General features: G+C 42.5%; 2 protein-coding genes across 3 annotated transcripts in view; one reads left to right on the top strand and one right to left on the bottom strand.

The window, feature by feature from the left end:
* LOC140714985 (uncharacterized) overlaps nt 1-7,935 on the top strand; it is a 129,498-nt gene extending 121,563 nt beyond the window's left edge. For both annotated transcript variants that reach the window (XM_073026719.1, XM_073026722.1), the window contains one exon: nt 1,191-7,935. In XM_073026719.1, coding sequence (XP_072882820.1) covers nt 1,191-1,225 — 35 coding nt within the window. In that variant the 3' untranslated portion in view covers nt 1,226-7,935. The remainder of the gene's footprint in view (nt 1-1,190) is intronic.
* Nucleotides 7,936-9,787: 1,852 nt separating this feature from the next.
* On the bottom strand, nt 9,788-12,821 carry LOC140714987 (histone H3.3A). Its single transcript, XM_073026724.1, has 4 exons — nt 12,687-12,821; nt 12,265-12,403; nt 11,749-11,902; nt 9,788-11,611 (listed from the first exon to the last, which is right to left on the bottom strand). The coding sequence occupies exons 2-4, from the start codon at nt 12,390-12,392 to the stop codon at nt 11,483-11,485; spliced, it is 411 nt and encodes a 136-aa protein (XP_072882825.1). The 5' UTR covers nt 12,393-12,403; nt 12,687-12,821; the 3' UTR covers nt 9,788-11,482.
* Nucleotides 12,822-13,782: the final 961 nt, after the last annotated feature.

Here is a 13,782-nt window from a genome sequence, read left to right on the forward strand (position 1 = left end):
ACCTGTCCTTGTAAATGTCCTGAATTATGGGAAGTTCACAACTACAGATGTACTGGGCTGTCCACACCACTCTCTGCAGAGTCCTGCGATTACGGGAGGTACAGTTCCCATACCAGGCAGTGGTGCAGCCAGTCAGGATGAAGTGAAATTCTGTTTCTCAAGCATGGTTGGAGCAATGCAGTCCAAAGGTAGAGGTCAGACTGGCAGCAGGGTGGAGAATTACTGGCAGCTCAGTTGTCCTTGTGGGCTCAACAAAGCTGTTCTGCAAAGTCATCACCCAAAATAGAACTGCAGCTTAGCTGACCATCTGATCACTCTGAAAAATCAGTGAGATATAATCTTTGTTAGCAACAGGTGAGGTACCAGCTCGTGTTGTCCTGCTATTCAAAAGGAGCAGTAGGAATAAGCTGGGAAACTACAGGCTTGTGAGCCCTGCACCAGTGGTAGGTAAGTTAAATTGAGGGACAAGACTTATGTTAATTTGGAAATGCATGGAGTGATTAGGAGTCAGTGAGATTTTGTTTAGGGGAGATCACATTTCACAAACCTTGAGTTTTTTCAGGTTACTCAGAAAATTGAAGATGCTAGATGTGATTTACATGGTCTTCAGGTTTTGACACTGTCCTTCATGGTAGGCTGATCCAGAAGATTAAGGCATGTTGACGAACAGAATCTAAAATCGACTTGGTTCAAGGAAGTAGAGGGAAGTGTGGATGGTGTTACTTTGAATGGACCTCTCTATCAACAGGAGTGCCACAGGGATCTAAGAACTTCATTGTTTCCAAACTAAATGTCTTGGATGAGAATGTCGGTATCACAAGCCTGTTAGTTTCCTGCTTAATAGTGGAATTGTAGATAGCGAATAAGGCTGTCTGGGAAACAGCGAAACATAGATCAGCAGGAAAAATGTGGGAGATGGAATTTAATGAGAGGTAACATATAGTATAATCAATTTTATAGTCATCTGCACAAGTATGTGTATGCACAGGTGCAATGAAAAACCTAGCGGCAGCAGCATCACAGGCACCTAGCAGCATTCAGGAGAAAACCAAATGATTGTCATACTCAAAATAAGCCAAGGTAATGTACTTTGTTAGGTCATATAGAGTAAGTGACAGCAACATCAGGAATGTTGATATACTGTATAATTCCATAATTTGTATTGAAACTTCATTTTTCTGATCTTTCAGCTGCTGGGTTCAGACACACTGAATGGTTTGTGTGACAGAATATGGAGACGGCCAGCCAATCCCATGGCCTTGTGATACAGTTTCCTTACCTAATTTTTTTCATTACTACGGTGATTGATAAGGTATTGGAAAGTTGAAGATGACTCAAATTCACTGCTGGATGTTGACAACTAAAATATACTTAGATGAAAGTATGTGACTGAGGAAGTGTCCCTAGACATTCCTAAATACAATAGAAACATCTCTGTGTACTTTTGAACTTCTTCCTTTCAAGGGGAGTTTTATAATGATCTCATAGAGAAGGTGGTGCTGATTTACAGTTTTGTTTCTTGTCCATTGGAGCACCTGCGTTGGGAGTTGCAGACACCGGCCACTTTTTTTTCTACCTCATACAGGTGACTGGGAAGCTGTTTTGCTCTATATAATTGCAATTATTACTTGGATTATTTGTATGTGTTTTTTTACTGTTACCTGATTCTCCTAATCTGTTTTCTTCAATTTACTGCTCCCATACAACGAAAGGACCTTAAATGTCCCAGGTATAGTATCAGATCTTTATCTTTCAGTACTGATCACCCAATGTCGTGCATTGGCACTGCTCTACTAACTAGTATCTCTTCCTAGTGTTACACTGCTGATAGAGAACCAGAGTCAGGATCTTAGAGCCAAAGCCCAAAATTGAAAAAGACACATCAACTATGATCCAATTAATTGGTTGACCTCACCATGGTCCTCGGTTCAGTGCGTGTGAACCCAAGGGGTGGTGATTAGTCAACATTCCACATCTTTATCACTTTCTGTTCCTGGCAGGACTTGAGTTTAAGAGGGAGATAAGAGGATTGAATTCAAAAAGCATGGAGTTGTTAAATGATCAAGCTTTTCCACTGTTTCTTGGGAAGCAGCAGCTTTCACCATGGAAGCAAGTTTCTGTATTTATAATGGTACAGAAAGTTGGCAGAATAAGTGTATTCAAAATATATGCAAATAGTTTTGCATATCAAAAGCAATAGACAATAGACAGTAGGTGCAGGAGTAGGCCATTCGGCCCTTCTAGCCAGCACCGCCATTCACTGTGATCATGGCTGATCATACACAATCAGTATCCCGTTCCTGCCCTCTCCCCATTTCCCTTGACCCCGCTATCTATAAGAGCTCTATCTAACTCTCTCTTGAATGCATCCAGAGACTTGGCCTCCACTGCCTTCTGGGGCAGAGCATTCCACATATCCACCGCTCTCTGGGTGAAAAAGTTTTTCCGCATCTCTGTTCTAAATGGCTTACCCCTTATTCTTAAACTGTGGCCTCTAGTTCTGGACTCACCCATCAGTGGGAACATGCTTCCTGCCTCCAGTGTGTCCAATCCCTTAATAATCTTATATGCTTCAATCAGATCCCCTCTCATCCTTCTAAATTCCAGTGTATACAAGCCCAGTCACTCCAATCTTTCAACATATGACAGTCCCGCCATTCCAGGAATTAACCTTGTGAACCTACGCTGCACTCCCTCAATAGCAAGAATGTCCTTCCTCAAATTTGGAGACCAAAACTGCACACAATACTCCAGGTGGGGTCTCACCAGGGCCCTGTACAGCTTCAGAACGACCTCTTTACTCCTATACTCAATTCCTCTTGTTATAAAAGCCAGCATGCCATTAGCTTTCTTCACTGCCTGCTGTACCTGCATGCTTGCTTTCATTGACTGATGTACAAGAACACCTAGATCTCGTTGTACTTCCCCTTTTCCTAACTTGACTCCATTTAGATAGTGATCTGCCTTCCTGTTCTTGCCACCAAAGTGGATAACCTCACATTTATCCACATTAAACTGCATCTGCCATACATTTGCCCACTCACCCAACCTGTCCAAGTCACCCTGCATTCTCATAACATCCTCCTGACATTTCACACTGCCACCCAGCTTTGTGTCATCAGCAAATTTGCTAATGTTACTTTTAATCCCTTCATCTAAATCATTAATGTATATTGTAAACAGCTGCGGTCCCAGTACCGAACCTTGCGGTACCCCATTGGTCACAGCCTGCCATTCCGAAAGGGACCCGTTAATCACTACTCTTTGTTTCCTGTCAGCCAGCCAATTTTCAATCCATGTCAGTACTCTGCCCCCAATACCATGTGCCCTAATTTTGCCCACTAATCTCCTATGTGGGACTTTATCAAAAGTTTTCTGGAAGTCCAGGTACACTACATCCACTGGCTCTCCCTTGTCCATTTTCATAGTTACATCCTCAAAAAATTCCAGAAGATTAGTCAAGCATGATTTTCCCTTCATAAATCCATGCTGACTCGGACTGATCCTTCTACTGCTATCCAAATGTGTCATAATTTCCTCTTTTATAATTGACTCCAGCATCTTTCCCACCACTGACGTCAGGCTAACCAGTCTATAATACCCTGTTTTCTCTCTCCCTCCTTTCTTGAAAAGTGGGACAACATTAGCCACCCTCCAATCAGCAGGAACTGTTCCTGAATCTATAGAACATTGGAAAATGATTACCAAAGCGTCCACAATTTCTAGAGCCACCTCTTTAAGTACCCTGGGATGCAGACCATCAGGTCCCGGGGACTTATCAGCCTTCAGACTCAACAGTCTATCCAACACCATTTCTTGCCTAATATAAATTTCCTTCAGTTCATCCTTTACCCTAGTTCCTTTGGCCACTACAACATCTGGGAGATTGTTTGTGTCTTCCCTAGTGAAGACAGATCCAAAGTACCTGTCCAACTCATCTGCCATTTCCTTGTTCCCCATAATAAATTCACCCGTTTCTGTCTTCAATGGCCCAATTTTGGTCTTAACTTTTTTTTGCTATTCACATACCTGAAGAAGCTTTTACTATCCTCCTTTATATTCTTGGCTAGTTTACCTTCGTACCTCATTTTTTCTTGGCGTATTGCCTTTTTTGTTATCTTCTGTTGCTCTTTAAAAGCTTCCCAGTCCTCAGGTTTCCCACTCATCTTTGCTATGTTATGCTACTCTTTTATTTTTATACTGCCCTTTACTTCCCTCGTCAGCCACGGCTACCCCTTTCTTCAAGAAAGAGGATCTTTCTCTCTTTGGAATGAACCGATCCTGCACCTTCTGCATTATTCCCAGAAATACCTGCCATTCTGTTCCACTGTCTTCCCTGCTAGGGTATTGTTCCATTGAACTTTGGCCAGCTCCTCCCTCATAGCTCCATAGTTCTCTCTGTTCACCTGTAATACTGACACATCCGATTTTCCCTTCTCCTTCTCAAATTGTAGGTTAAAACATATCATATTATGGTCACTATCTCCTAATGGTTCCTTTACCTCGAGGTCCCTGATCAAATCCGGTTCATTGCACAACACTAAATCTAGAATTGCCTTCTCCCTGGTAGGCTCCAGTACAAGCTGTTCTAAGAATCCATCTCGGAGGCACTCCACAAACTCCCTTTCTTGGGGTCCAGTACCATTCTGATTCTCCCAGTCTACCTGCATGTTGAAATCCCCCATGACAACTGTATCATTGCGACATGCCAATTTTAACTCTTCATTCAACTTACACCCTACATCCAGACTGCTGTTTGGGGGCCTGTAGATAACACCCATTAGGGTCTTTCTACCCTTAGAATTTATCAGTTCTATCCATACTGACTCTACACCCCCAGATTCTATGTCCCCCCTTGCAAGGGACTGAATATCATTCCTCACCAACAGGGCCACCCCACCCCCTCTGCCCTTTCGATAAGATGTATATCCTTGAATATTCATTTCCCAGGCCCTGTCCACTTGAAGCCATGTCTCAGTTATTCCCACAACATCGTACTTGCCAATTTCCAACTGAGCCTCAAGCTCATCTACTTTATTCCTTATACTTCGTGCATTCATATATAATACTTTTAATTCAGTACTCCCCTCTCCTTTTATATCAATTCCTATTTCACTTGGCCATACTGTATGATCTCTTCTTGAGCTTTCTACTCCATTGATTCTGTTGTCCTTTTTAACTTTTATTTTCCCTTTCCCTTTAACTCCATCCTTATATTTCCAGTTCATCCCCTCCCCCCCACTACTTAGTTTAAACACATCCATGTTGCAGTGGCAAACCTGTCTGCCAGAAAGCTGGTCCCCTGCCTATTAAGGTGCAACCTGTCCCTTTTGTACAATTCATCCCTACCCCAAAACAGATCCCAGTGGTCCAAGAATATAAATCCCTGCTTCCTGCACCAGTTCCTCAGCCACACATTCAGATCCATTATCTCCCTGTTCCTGTAAGAAGGTGGTATGGTCATTTAAAATCTAACAAAAGGCAATTTAAAAAGCCCTGAGTGGGGATAAGATGAAATATGAAGCTAGCTAACAATATCAAAGAGGATACCAAAAGTTTTTTCCCCCAATATATAAAGAATAAAAGAATTGAGAATATTGAACTGCTGGAAAATTATACTGGTGAGGTAGTAATGGGGGAAATGGAAATGACAGATGAACTGAATTAACTATTTTGCATCAGTCTTCACAGTGGAAGACACTAGCAGTATGCCAACAGTCTGAGTGTCAGGGGCAGAAGTGAGTTACTAGGGAGAAGGTGTTTGCGAAGCTGTACAGTCTAAAGGTAGATAAATCACCAGGACCAGATGGTCTACACCTCAGGGTTCTGAAAGAGGTAGCTGAAGAGATTGTGGAGCTACTAGCAATGATCTTTCAAGAATTTAAAGGTTGGTGGTGGTGCATAGTGTTGAGGATTGTCAAGGATTGCAGAGAGACATTGATAGGATGCAGAAGTGGGCTAAGAGGTGGCAGATGGAGTTCAACCCAGAAGTGTGAGGTGGTACACTTTGGAAGGACAAACTCCAAGGCAGAGTACAAAGTAAATGGCAGGATACTTGGGAGTGTGGAGGAGCAGAGGGATCTGGGGGTACATGTCCACAGATCCCTGAAAGTTGCCTCACAGGTAGATAGGGTAGTTACAAAAGCTAACACCCCATAAGCTTTCTTAAGTCGAGGGATAGAGTTTAAGAGTCGGGTAATGATGCAACTCTATAAAACTCTGGTTAGGCCACACTTGGAGTACTGTGTCCACTTTTGGTTGCCTCACTATAGGAAGGATGTGGAAGCATTGGAAAGGGTACAGAGATTTATCAGGATGCTGCCTGGTTTAGAGAGTATGCATTATGATCAGAGATTAAGGGAGCTAAGACTTTACTCTCTGGAGAGGAGGATGAGAGAGGACATGATAGAGGTATACAAGATATTAAGACAAATAGTGTGGACAGCCAGCACCTCTTCCCCAGGGCACCACTGCTCAGTACAAGAGGACATGGCTTTAAGGTAAGGGGTGGGAAGTTCAAGGGGGATATTAGAGGAAGATTTTTTACTCAGAGTGGTTGGTGCGTGGAATGCACTGCCTGAGTCAGTGGTGGAGGCAGTTACACTAGTGAAGTTTAAGAGACTACTAGACAGGTATATGGAGGAATTTAAGGTGGAGGGTTATATGGCAGGCAGGGTTTAAGGGTTGGCACAACATTGTAGGTTGAAGGGCCTGTACTGCGCTGTATTGTTCAATGTTCTAAGAATCAATAGAATTAACAAGGATAGACAAAGAGAACTTGGATTTTCAGACCTCTGACAAAGCTGATTAGCAGGGGGCAGAGTGGGAATAAAGGGAGCCTTTTCTGGTTTGCTGCCAGTGACTAGTAAGTGTTAAATCAGGGGTTAGTTTTGAAACTGTTTCTTTTTATATTGTCAATGACTTAACTGACAGAATTAATGGCTTTGTGCCTATTTCACAGATGATAAGTAAATGGAGGTGCAGAAGGACTTGGACAAATTAGGAAAATGGACAAAGCAGCAGCAAATTTATGGTTATATTGCGGGTCAGTGGGACTAGGTGAGAGTAAGCATTCAACATGGACTAGAAGGGCTGAGATGGCCTGTTTCCGTGCTGTAATTGTTATATGGTTAAATAGCATATCTGGAACTGTGTGGTCATGCAGAAGGAATAAAACCATATTTTCTAAATGGGAAGAAAATTAAAGTCCAAGGTGCAAAGAGACTTGGGAGCCCTCATGCAGAATTCCCTGAAGGTTGATTTGCAGGTTGAGTCAGTGGTGAGGAAGGTAAATAGTAGCATTCATTTTAAGAGGACTAAAATATAAAAGCAGGAATGTCATGTTGAGTCTTGGGAGTGTGTAGAGGAGGTTCACAATGATTATTACAGGATAGAAAAGCTAATCGTGATCAATTAATGTTTTTGGGCCTTTACCCACTAGAATTTAGAAGAATGAGGGAGGAGCTCTTTAAAACCTATCAAATGATGAAAGGCTTAGAGCTGGTGTTTCCCATGGTGGGGAAGTCTTGGACTGGAAGGCAGAGCCTTAGAAGGACTTCCATTTAGAACACAGTTGAGTAAATTCTTTAGCCAGAGGATGGTGAATCTGGGATTCATTGCCACAGTCAGCTGTGGAGGCTAGCTCATTGGATGTATTTAAGGTGGAGGTCGATAAGTTTCTTGATTAGTCAGAGTGTGAAATGTTATGGGAAGAAAGGAGAATGGGGGTAAGAGGGGAATGGATCAGCAATGATGAAATGGTGAAGCAGACCTGATAGGCTGGATAGCCTGATTCTGCTCCTATGCAATAAATAATCTTTGGTTGAGAAAAGTATTTGGTTAATGAAAAATAAGCACCTTGTCTGAGAGTGTCAAATTGGATATCCAAACTGTGAAAATGGTATTTAATAAAAACTTTACATTGCTATACTTTAACCAATACCTTGCATCATTATTGAACCAAGCATTTTAAAATTCAGATTGTCACCAATTACCATACTTGCAATATGTAGCAGTCTTAAATCGACAAACCTTATAGCAACTTTATTAATATTGTTCTTAAGAATGAGCCTTCATAAGGTTAACAAAATCATTATCCTCATCTCTACCTTAGATGGCAGCAAAAACTTTGTTGGGGCTGTTACAGAAGCTCAAGTTTTGAAATACCATAAATTGCCTAGCTTGTAAATTTAGGTCTATATGTGATTTAATCATTTCTACAAAATTTTTGTATTAGTTCATTGCTCCAATGCCGCATATCCAATTTATAGTATGATCATTGTATCATTTAGGAATACTGCAAAATATATTTTCCATTTCATCCATTTTCTTCTGCAAACCTTTAACTTCAAAACCTACCTTTACTATTATTTTTAGAAATTTAATTTTTGTCCCTCTAAAATCAGTGAAATCACAAGTTGATCAATCTTTTGTCGTTCTTCAGAGGATGAAATGAACTGATGCATTTAAAAAAGCAACCTTATAAAACAACCTACTTTATATATATATACAGTCATGTAACAGTAGGAGATATATAATGGTTAAAGGGGTGAAGGAGTTGAACAGTTTGGGGAAGTAACTGAGTCCAGTGGTCTTGTCTTGGCTGACATTGAGGAAGACATTATTTGCCTGGAATGAAGCCTTGAACACTCAACCCTTGTAGATAGTCCACTGTTATTTACCCTGTACCCTCCAAACTACTGGGAGCTAACTTCCTTGAGGCTAGGATGAAATGGTATGCAGATAAAACTGACATGATCTATTAGTGTATCTGCCTTGTAAGTGGGGTTGGAGGCAGGGTGAATGGAAACTATCCCTGGTATCATTTTCCTACCGTACAGTACCCCTCTAGGAAGTGGTAAAGGACAAGACAAGCAATCACTGTAAAGCCTGTGGGAAGATGAGGTGAGTGTGGATGTTTGGAAATGGGAGGTGTAGAAAGGGCAACATCTATGGTAGAGGAAAGGGTGCTTCCTGGGAACATGACAGATGAGGAAAAGGTGTATGGATACAGAAACTGCCTGAAATGTCATTTTAAACCATATCTTCAACTTGATCTTTTCTTCACCCATGAATAACCTGTTAACCACACCTTTGACTCAGATTTATTTACAGTTGGATGGTTTTATGTAAAATAGCTTTGAATTTACATATCCCATTTCTGAAATTTTAAATTCATAAATTTTAGCCCCAAACTGAAAAGGAAACTGGATATTTAAAATGTTCTTCCTATCCAGTGGAACCTAGATTCAAATATTGAAGCTAATATTCACCTCATTTACTGGGTCACTTGTGATAAAAAAATCACAAGTTCTGCTCCAGCATTCCATCCCATTGTGTTACAACACAACAGAAATATCCCATAAAATGACATAATTGAGATAGTCAATTAGTTTAATAAATTATTTCAAACTGCTCATACAAAGCAAAAGCACCAATAGTCTACAGTTTGCTTAATTGAAAGTCAAGAACACCATTGTATCAATTAAAGATTACAAACACTGCTGATTTCACTTTTAGCTGCACTGCATAATTTCATACAATTACATTTTGCATAGTAGCAGAAAACCAAATTAGTATTCACCGTAAGATGCTTTTCAGCCACCAGAAACCCGGTTACAAATCCTGAATCTCTGGCTCCATCAGAAGTTAAACAAACCTGGCATTCCATACTTAGGCAATTAGTAATGGAGATCTACACGTGGTTCAACTTTACTGTTACCAAAAGTACACCCGACTCAGGCTCGGTCTGCACTGGAGATCCAGCATGAAACAGCCTACCCAGATGTAGTTTGCATATTACTGCATTTATTGCATTTGAAAATACAGTACATTCTGTAACAATTACAGTAGTATTACAAGAAATTTAGTTCATGTACTTTAATGCAATATTTACAATTTACCAACTTCTGTACTGTGGTACAGCACATGATCTTTTGTCACAAGGGCTCCAATGTCAGATGAAATCCTTGTCCATGAAGCCACTCCAAGCCTTCAGGAGGCCTAGCAACACTACTAGCCCCTAGCACCCAACCAAGCACTATGTGTGCAGTAACCTATTGCATGTCCCTAATGAAAAAAGGACAAAACTGGACCTTTGCTTTGAAGAAATAGGCAACATCACTGAATGCACACAACAGGAAACTGCTGTGTCAGTCCCACTAGGGCAGAGGTCCCCAAACCCCTTGCTTAATGGTATTGGTCCATGGCATAAAAATGTTGGGAACCCCTGACCCAGGGCAACAAGTGTCCTCCAGGCTTCCCCCTGATCCAAGTAGCAGTCAATAATCTAAAGTAGGGATTGATCTGGACTGGCATCGCACGGTTAGGATCTGATACAACCTGAATCATCTCCTCTTTGGTCTTATCTGTAGCAGACACATCTATGCAAGCTTTGGAGGTGCAAGTTCACCCAATCTTCAATGTGGCCAATCCAAATTAATATCTCATAGTAGCAATATTACTCTACTCCCTTTACATCAAGACCCTTAAGACACTTGAATGCATTGGGAGCAGTGGCAGAGGGCTGCAATTACCTTTGTAGTTTCAGACTTGGAAAGATTCCACAAAGCATCTCCAATGCTCACTCTACTGCACCAAGGAGTGATTACATCCTATTGATACCATCCTAATTTGCAAGAGATCCAAGTATAGAACTAAAACACATGGGGAGAACAATTTGTGCAACTATTTCCAAATGTGAATTTGCCAAGTATAGCCCATGGTCACTCCACTGCTTCCAATAAAGTCTGCAGAATGGCATTCACCTAAACATTGTTAATTCACAGGCTACCTACTCAAGAATTCAAACTAGCCCTCATCTACATTTGCCCAACATAAAACCACTTGCTTACACCAGAACAAATAGCAACACATGCGATTCCATAAACAATTTAATAAAAGATGATTTAATAACTCCCCCTCCCAAAAACAGAACATGAAAAACAATGCATAAATAGGTACGTAGCTGCCAAGCTGTACATTCCAGCTTGATGTACAAAATATCAATGTAATTTACTTGGTGTAGGACCACAATCCCTCCTGAGTTACCAATGGAATGAATTTAGGAAGCAGTTTTCCCAGTACATTCCCTTCTGTTGACTAATACAAAAATGCTCTAGGAAATAGACTAATAGAAAACCCAAGTATAATATAAAATAAAATAGAAACTTAATTCAAGTGCTTGAAGAGCAATGGGAATTTACCCACTTGCACCTCATGCAAATGACAAGTGACACTGATCTGTTCCAATTCAGATAGTTTAGGTTTATTTTTTTCCGAAATAACAGCAAGGGCTCCCAAACCAGTTTAATTACCCTCCCACCCTATTAAACTTTAGAAAATTGAATAAAAACAGCAAATACCACATATTCCATTTGCACATATCACTCCTTAAAAGTTCGTATCCTGACAATCTCATCGTATTTGTATTAATCCTGCAATATTAAAAAAGGTCCCACAGTCCATTTTGATAAGAGTGAGTTTAAGCTCTTTCTCCACGTATCCTACGAGCCAACTGAATATCCTTTGGCATGATGGTTACTCGCTTGGCATGAATGGCACACAGATTTGTATCTTCAAACAGACCAACCAAGTATGCCTCACTCGCCTCCTGCGGAAAAGAAAGTTGCATGTCAACAGAAGTTTGAGAAAAGCCTTTCCATGTTAGATTTAAGACGCGCACAACTGTTAACGACTCGGACTTGGTGGTGTGGACGGAGTGTGAGCGGTTCCAGTAAAGGACTGTACCTGTAATGCGCCGATGGCAGCGCTCTGAAACCTCAGATCAGTTTTGAAATCTTGAGCAATCTCACGCACCAGACGCTGGAACGGCAGTTTGCGGATCAGCAACTCCGTGGACTTCTGATAACGCCGGATTTCCCTCAAAGCAACCGTGCCAGGCCTGGAAAGACCAAACAGTTCAGTTATCGCGCCAATACGAGTTTACGTTAGAAATGTCATCGATTGAATGCATCACTACATTTCCCACACGTTTATTTAAACACAGCGAGAGCTGACAAGACGACTGTACAGCTCAACACTGGACCCCATGTGGCGCTCAACACCATCTGAAGGAGGGAGGTTAGCGAGTAGTAATTCACTCAGTGACGCCCCCGAGAAGACTTATGAAGAAGCTTTAACACCGGCACCCCGCTGGACGGTCGAACAGGGACCGGCACAAGTGCCACATGTCCTCGGCCCCAGGGGCCTGCCTGCCTGCCTGCCTGCCGCTGTAAGTCCCATGTGGTCCCGCCAGCCCGTTACCTGTAGCGATGGGGCTTCTTCACTCCGCCAGTAGACGGGGCGCTCTTCCTCGCCGCCTTGGTTGCCAGCTGCTTCCTGGGCGCCTTACCTCCTGTGGACTTACGGGCTGTCTGCTTTGTTCGAGCCATCCTGCCTCAAGCTGTGGGCGAAGGGAGGTGCGATTAATGCTAACAAGCCAGGCAGAGAGTAGAAGCCCGCCTCCACCTTTGCCCCGAACAAAGCTGCGCGCCGCCCGCCATTTTGTGCCGAGCGACCCGGCCTGCGGAGAGCTCCCGCGGGCACCTCACCGTGTTAGGGCCCCGGCCGCCGGAACACGACCGAATCCCCGACCGACCGCGGACCCGAGGAAACACGCCCGGCCGGAATAGCACGGCCCCGGACGAAGCACTTGCATCTTCCCCACCCCCACACTCCGCCGTTACCTTCAAACGGAACTCCTCAGCGCGTTTCTCACCAGACTCCGGCAGCCGCCGCCGGCGCTGCCTTTTATACCTCTGACGTGTCAGCGAGCTTACGTCATCCTCGCCCACACCACTTCCCCAGGGACAAAGCCTGCTCTGATTGGATACAAGTTCTGCTTTTGATTGGCCTTTAAAATCGCATCGCCATAGGTCCATTGTACAAAAAAGAACCAATTATCTAGAAGCAAAATATCGCGTTCTGATTGGCTTATTTTAAGGCGCATTTCGATCCTCCGGCTGGCACGAAGGTCCCGCTGTTAGAAAGAAAAGGGGTCGAAAAGCAACAGATTACGGCTTCCCGGCCTCCCATGAGTGATTGATGAAGGGTGCAACACTCAATACAAAGAAACAAGAAGTTGTCACTGGTACTTAATATGCTAAGTACTCTTTCTTCCGAAATATCCAGTACCTACTTTGTATAATCCTCAATCCAACAAGTATGACCCCACTTGTTAAACAGGTCGTTCAGCCCACTGAATTCCCGTCAACAATCAGGACCATTCTACCTGTGCACTCGAGGCAAGATTTCACAAATGCATTCTCGCCACAGACAAGTCTTGACTTTCACCGAAGTTGCCTCTTTCACTGTCTTATCAAACTTTAAGGGCAGTGTGGCTGAAATTAATACCTACCAGGCACGACCACAAAGAACCTCCATACATCTCTGGTTAGAGAGGGAGGAGGGACTTGGGATTGTTTGCCCTGAGATACAGGAGCTTGAGAATGATGTTATAGTTACATACAGTATAATCCTAAAGAGATGGTCACAGTCTTTCTTCCTGGGCTAGGGGAATCTAAAACTACGAGCAAAGACTTAAGGTGAGACAGGAAAAATTTAAAAGGATCTTGAGTAGCAACTTTGTCATACAGAGAGTGTACGACAGTTACATGTTTAAAAGGCATTTGGACAGGTAAATGGATAGAAAAGGCAGAGAGGAATATGGGCCAAATGGGGTTAACTCATTCAAATATTTTCATTGTTTGAAAATTTGGCTCACCTCTTTCCATTCCCCTGCCCCTTCTCTACAAATCTTCACTAGTGACGGTTTCCACCTAC

The sequence above is a fragment of the Hemitrygon akajei genome, chromosome 22, assembly GCF_048418815.1.
Source record: "Hemitrygon akajei chromosome 22, sHemAka1.3, whole genome shotgun sequence".
Taxonomy (NCBI): domain Eukaryota; kingdom Metazoa; phylum Chordata; class Chondrichthyes; order Myliobatiformes; family Dasyatidae; genus Hemitrygon; species Hemitrygon akajei.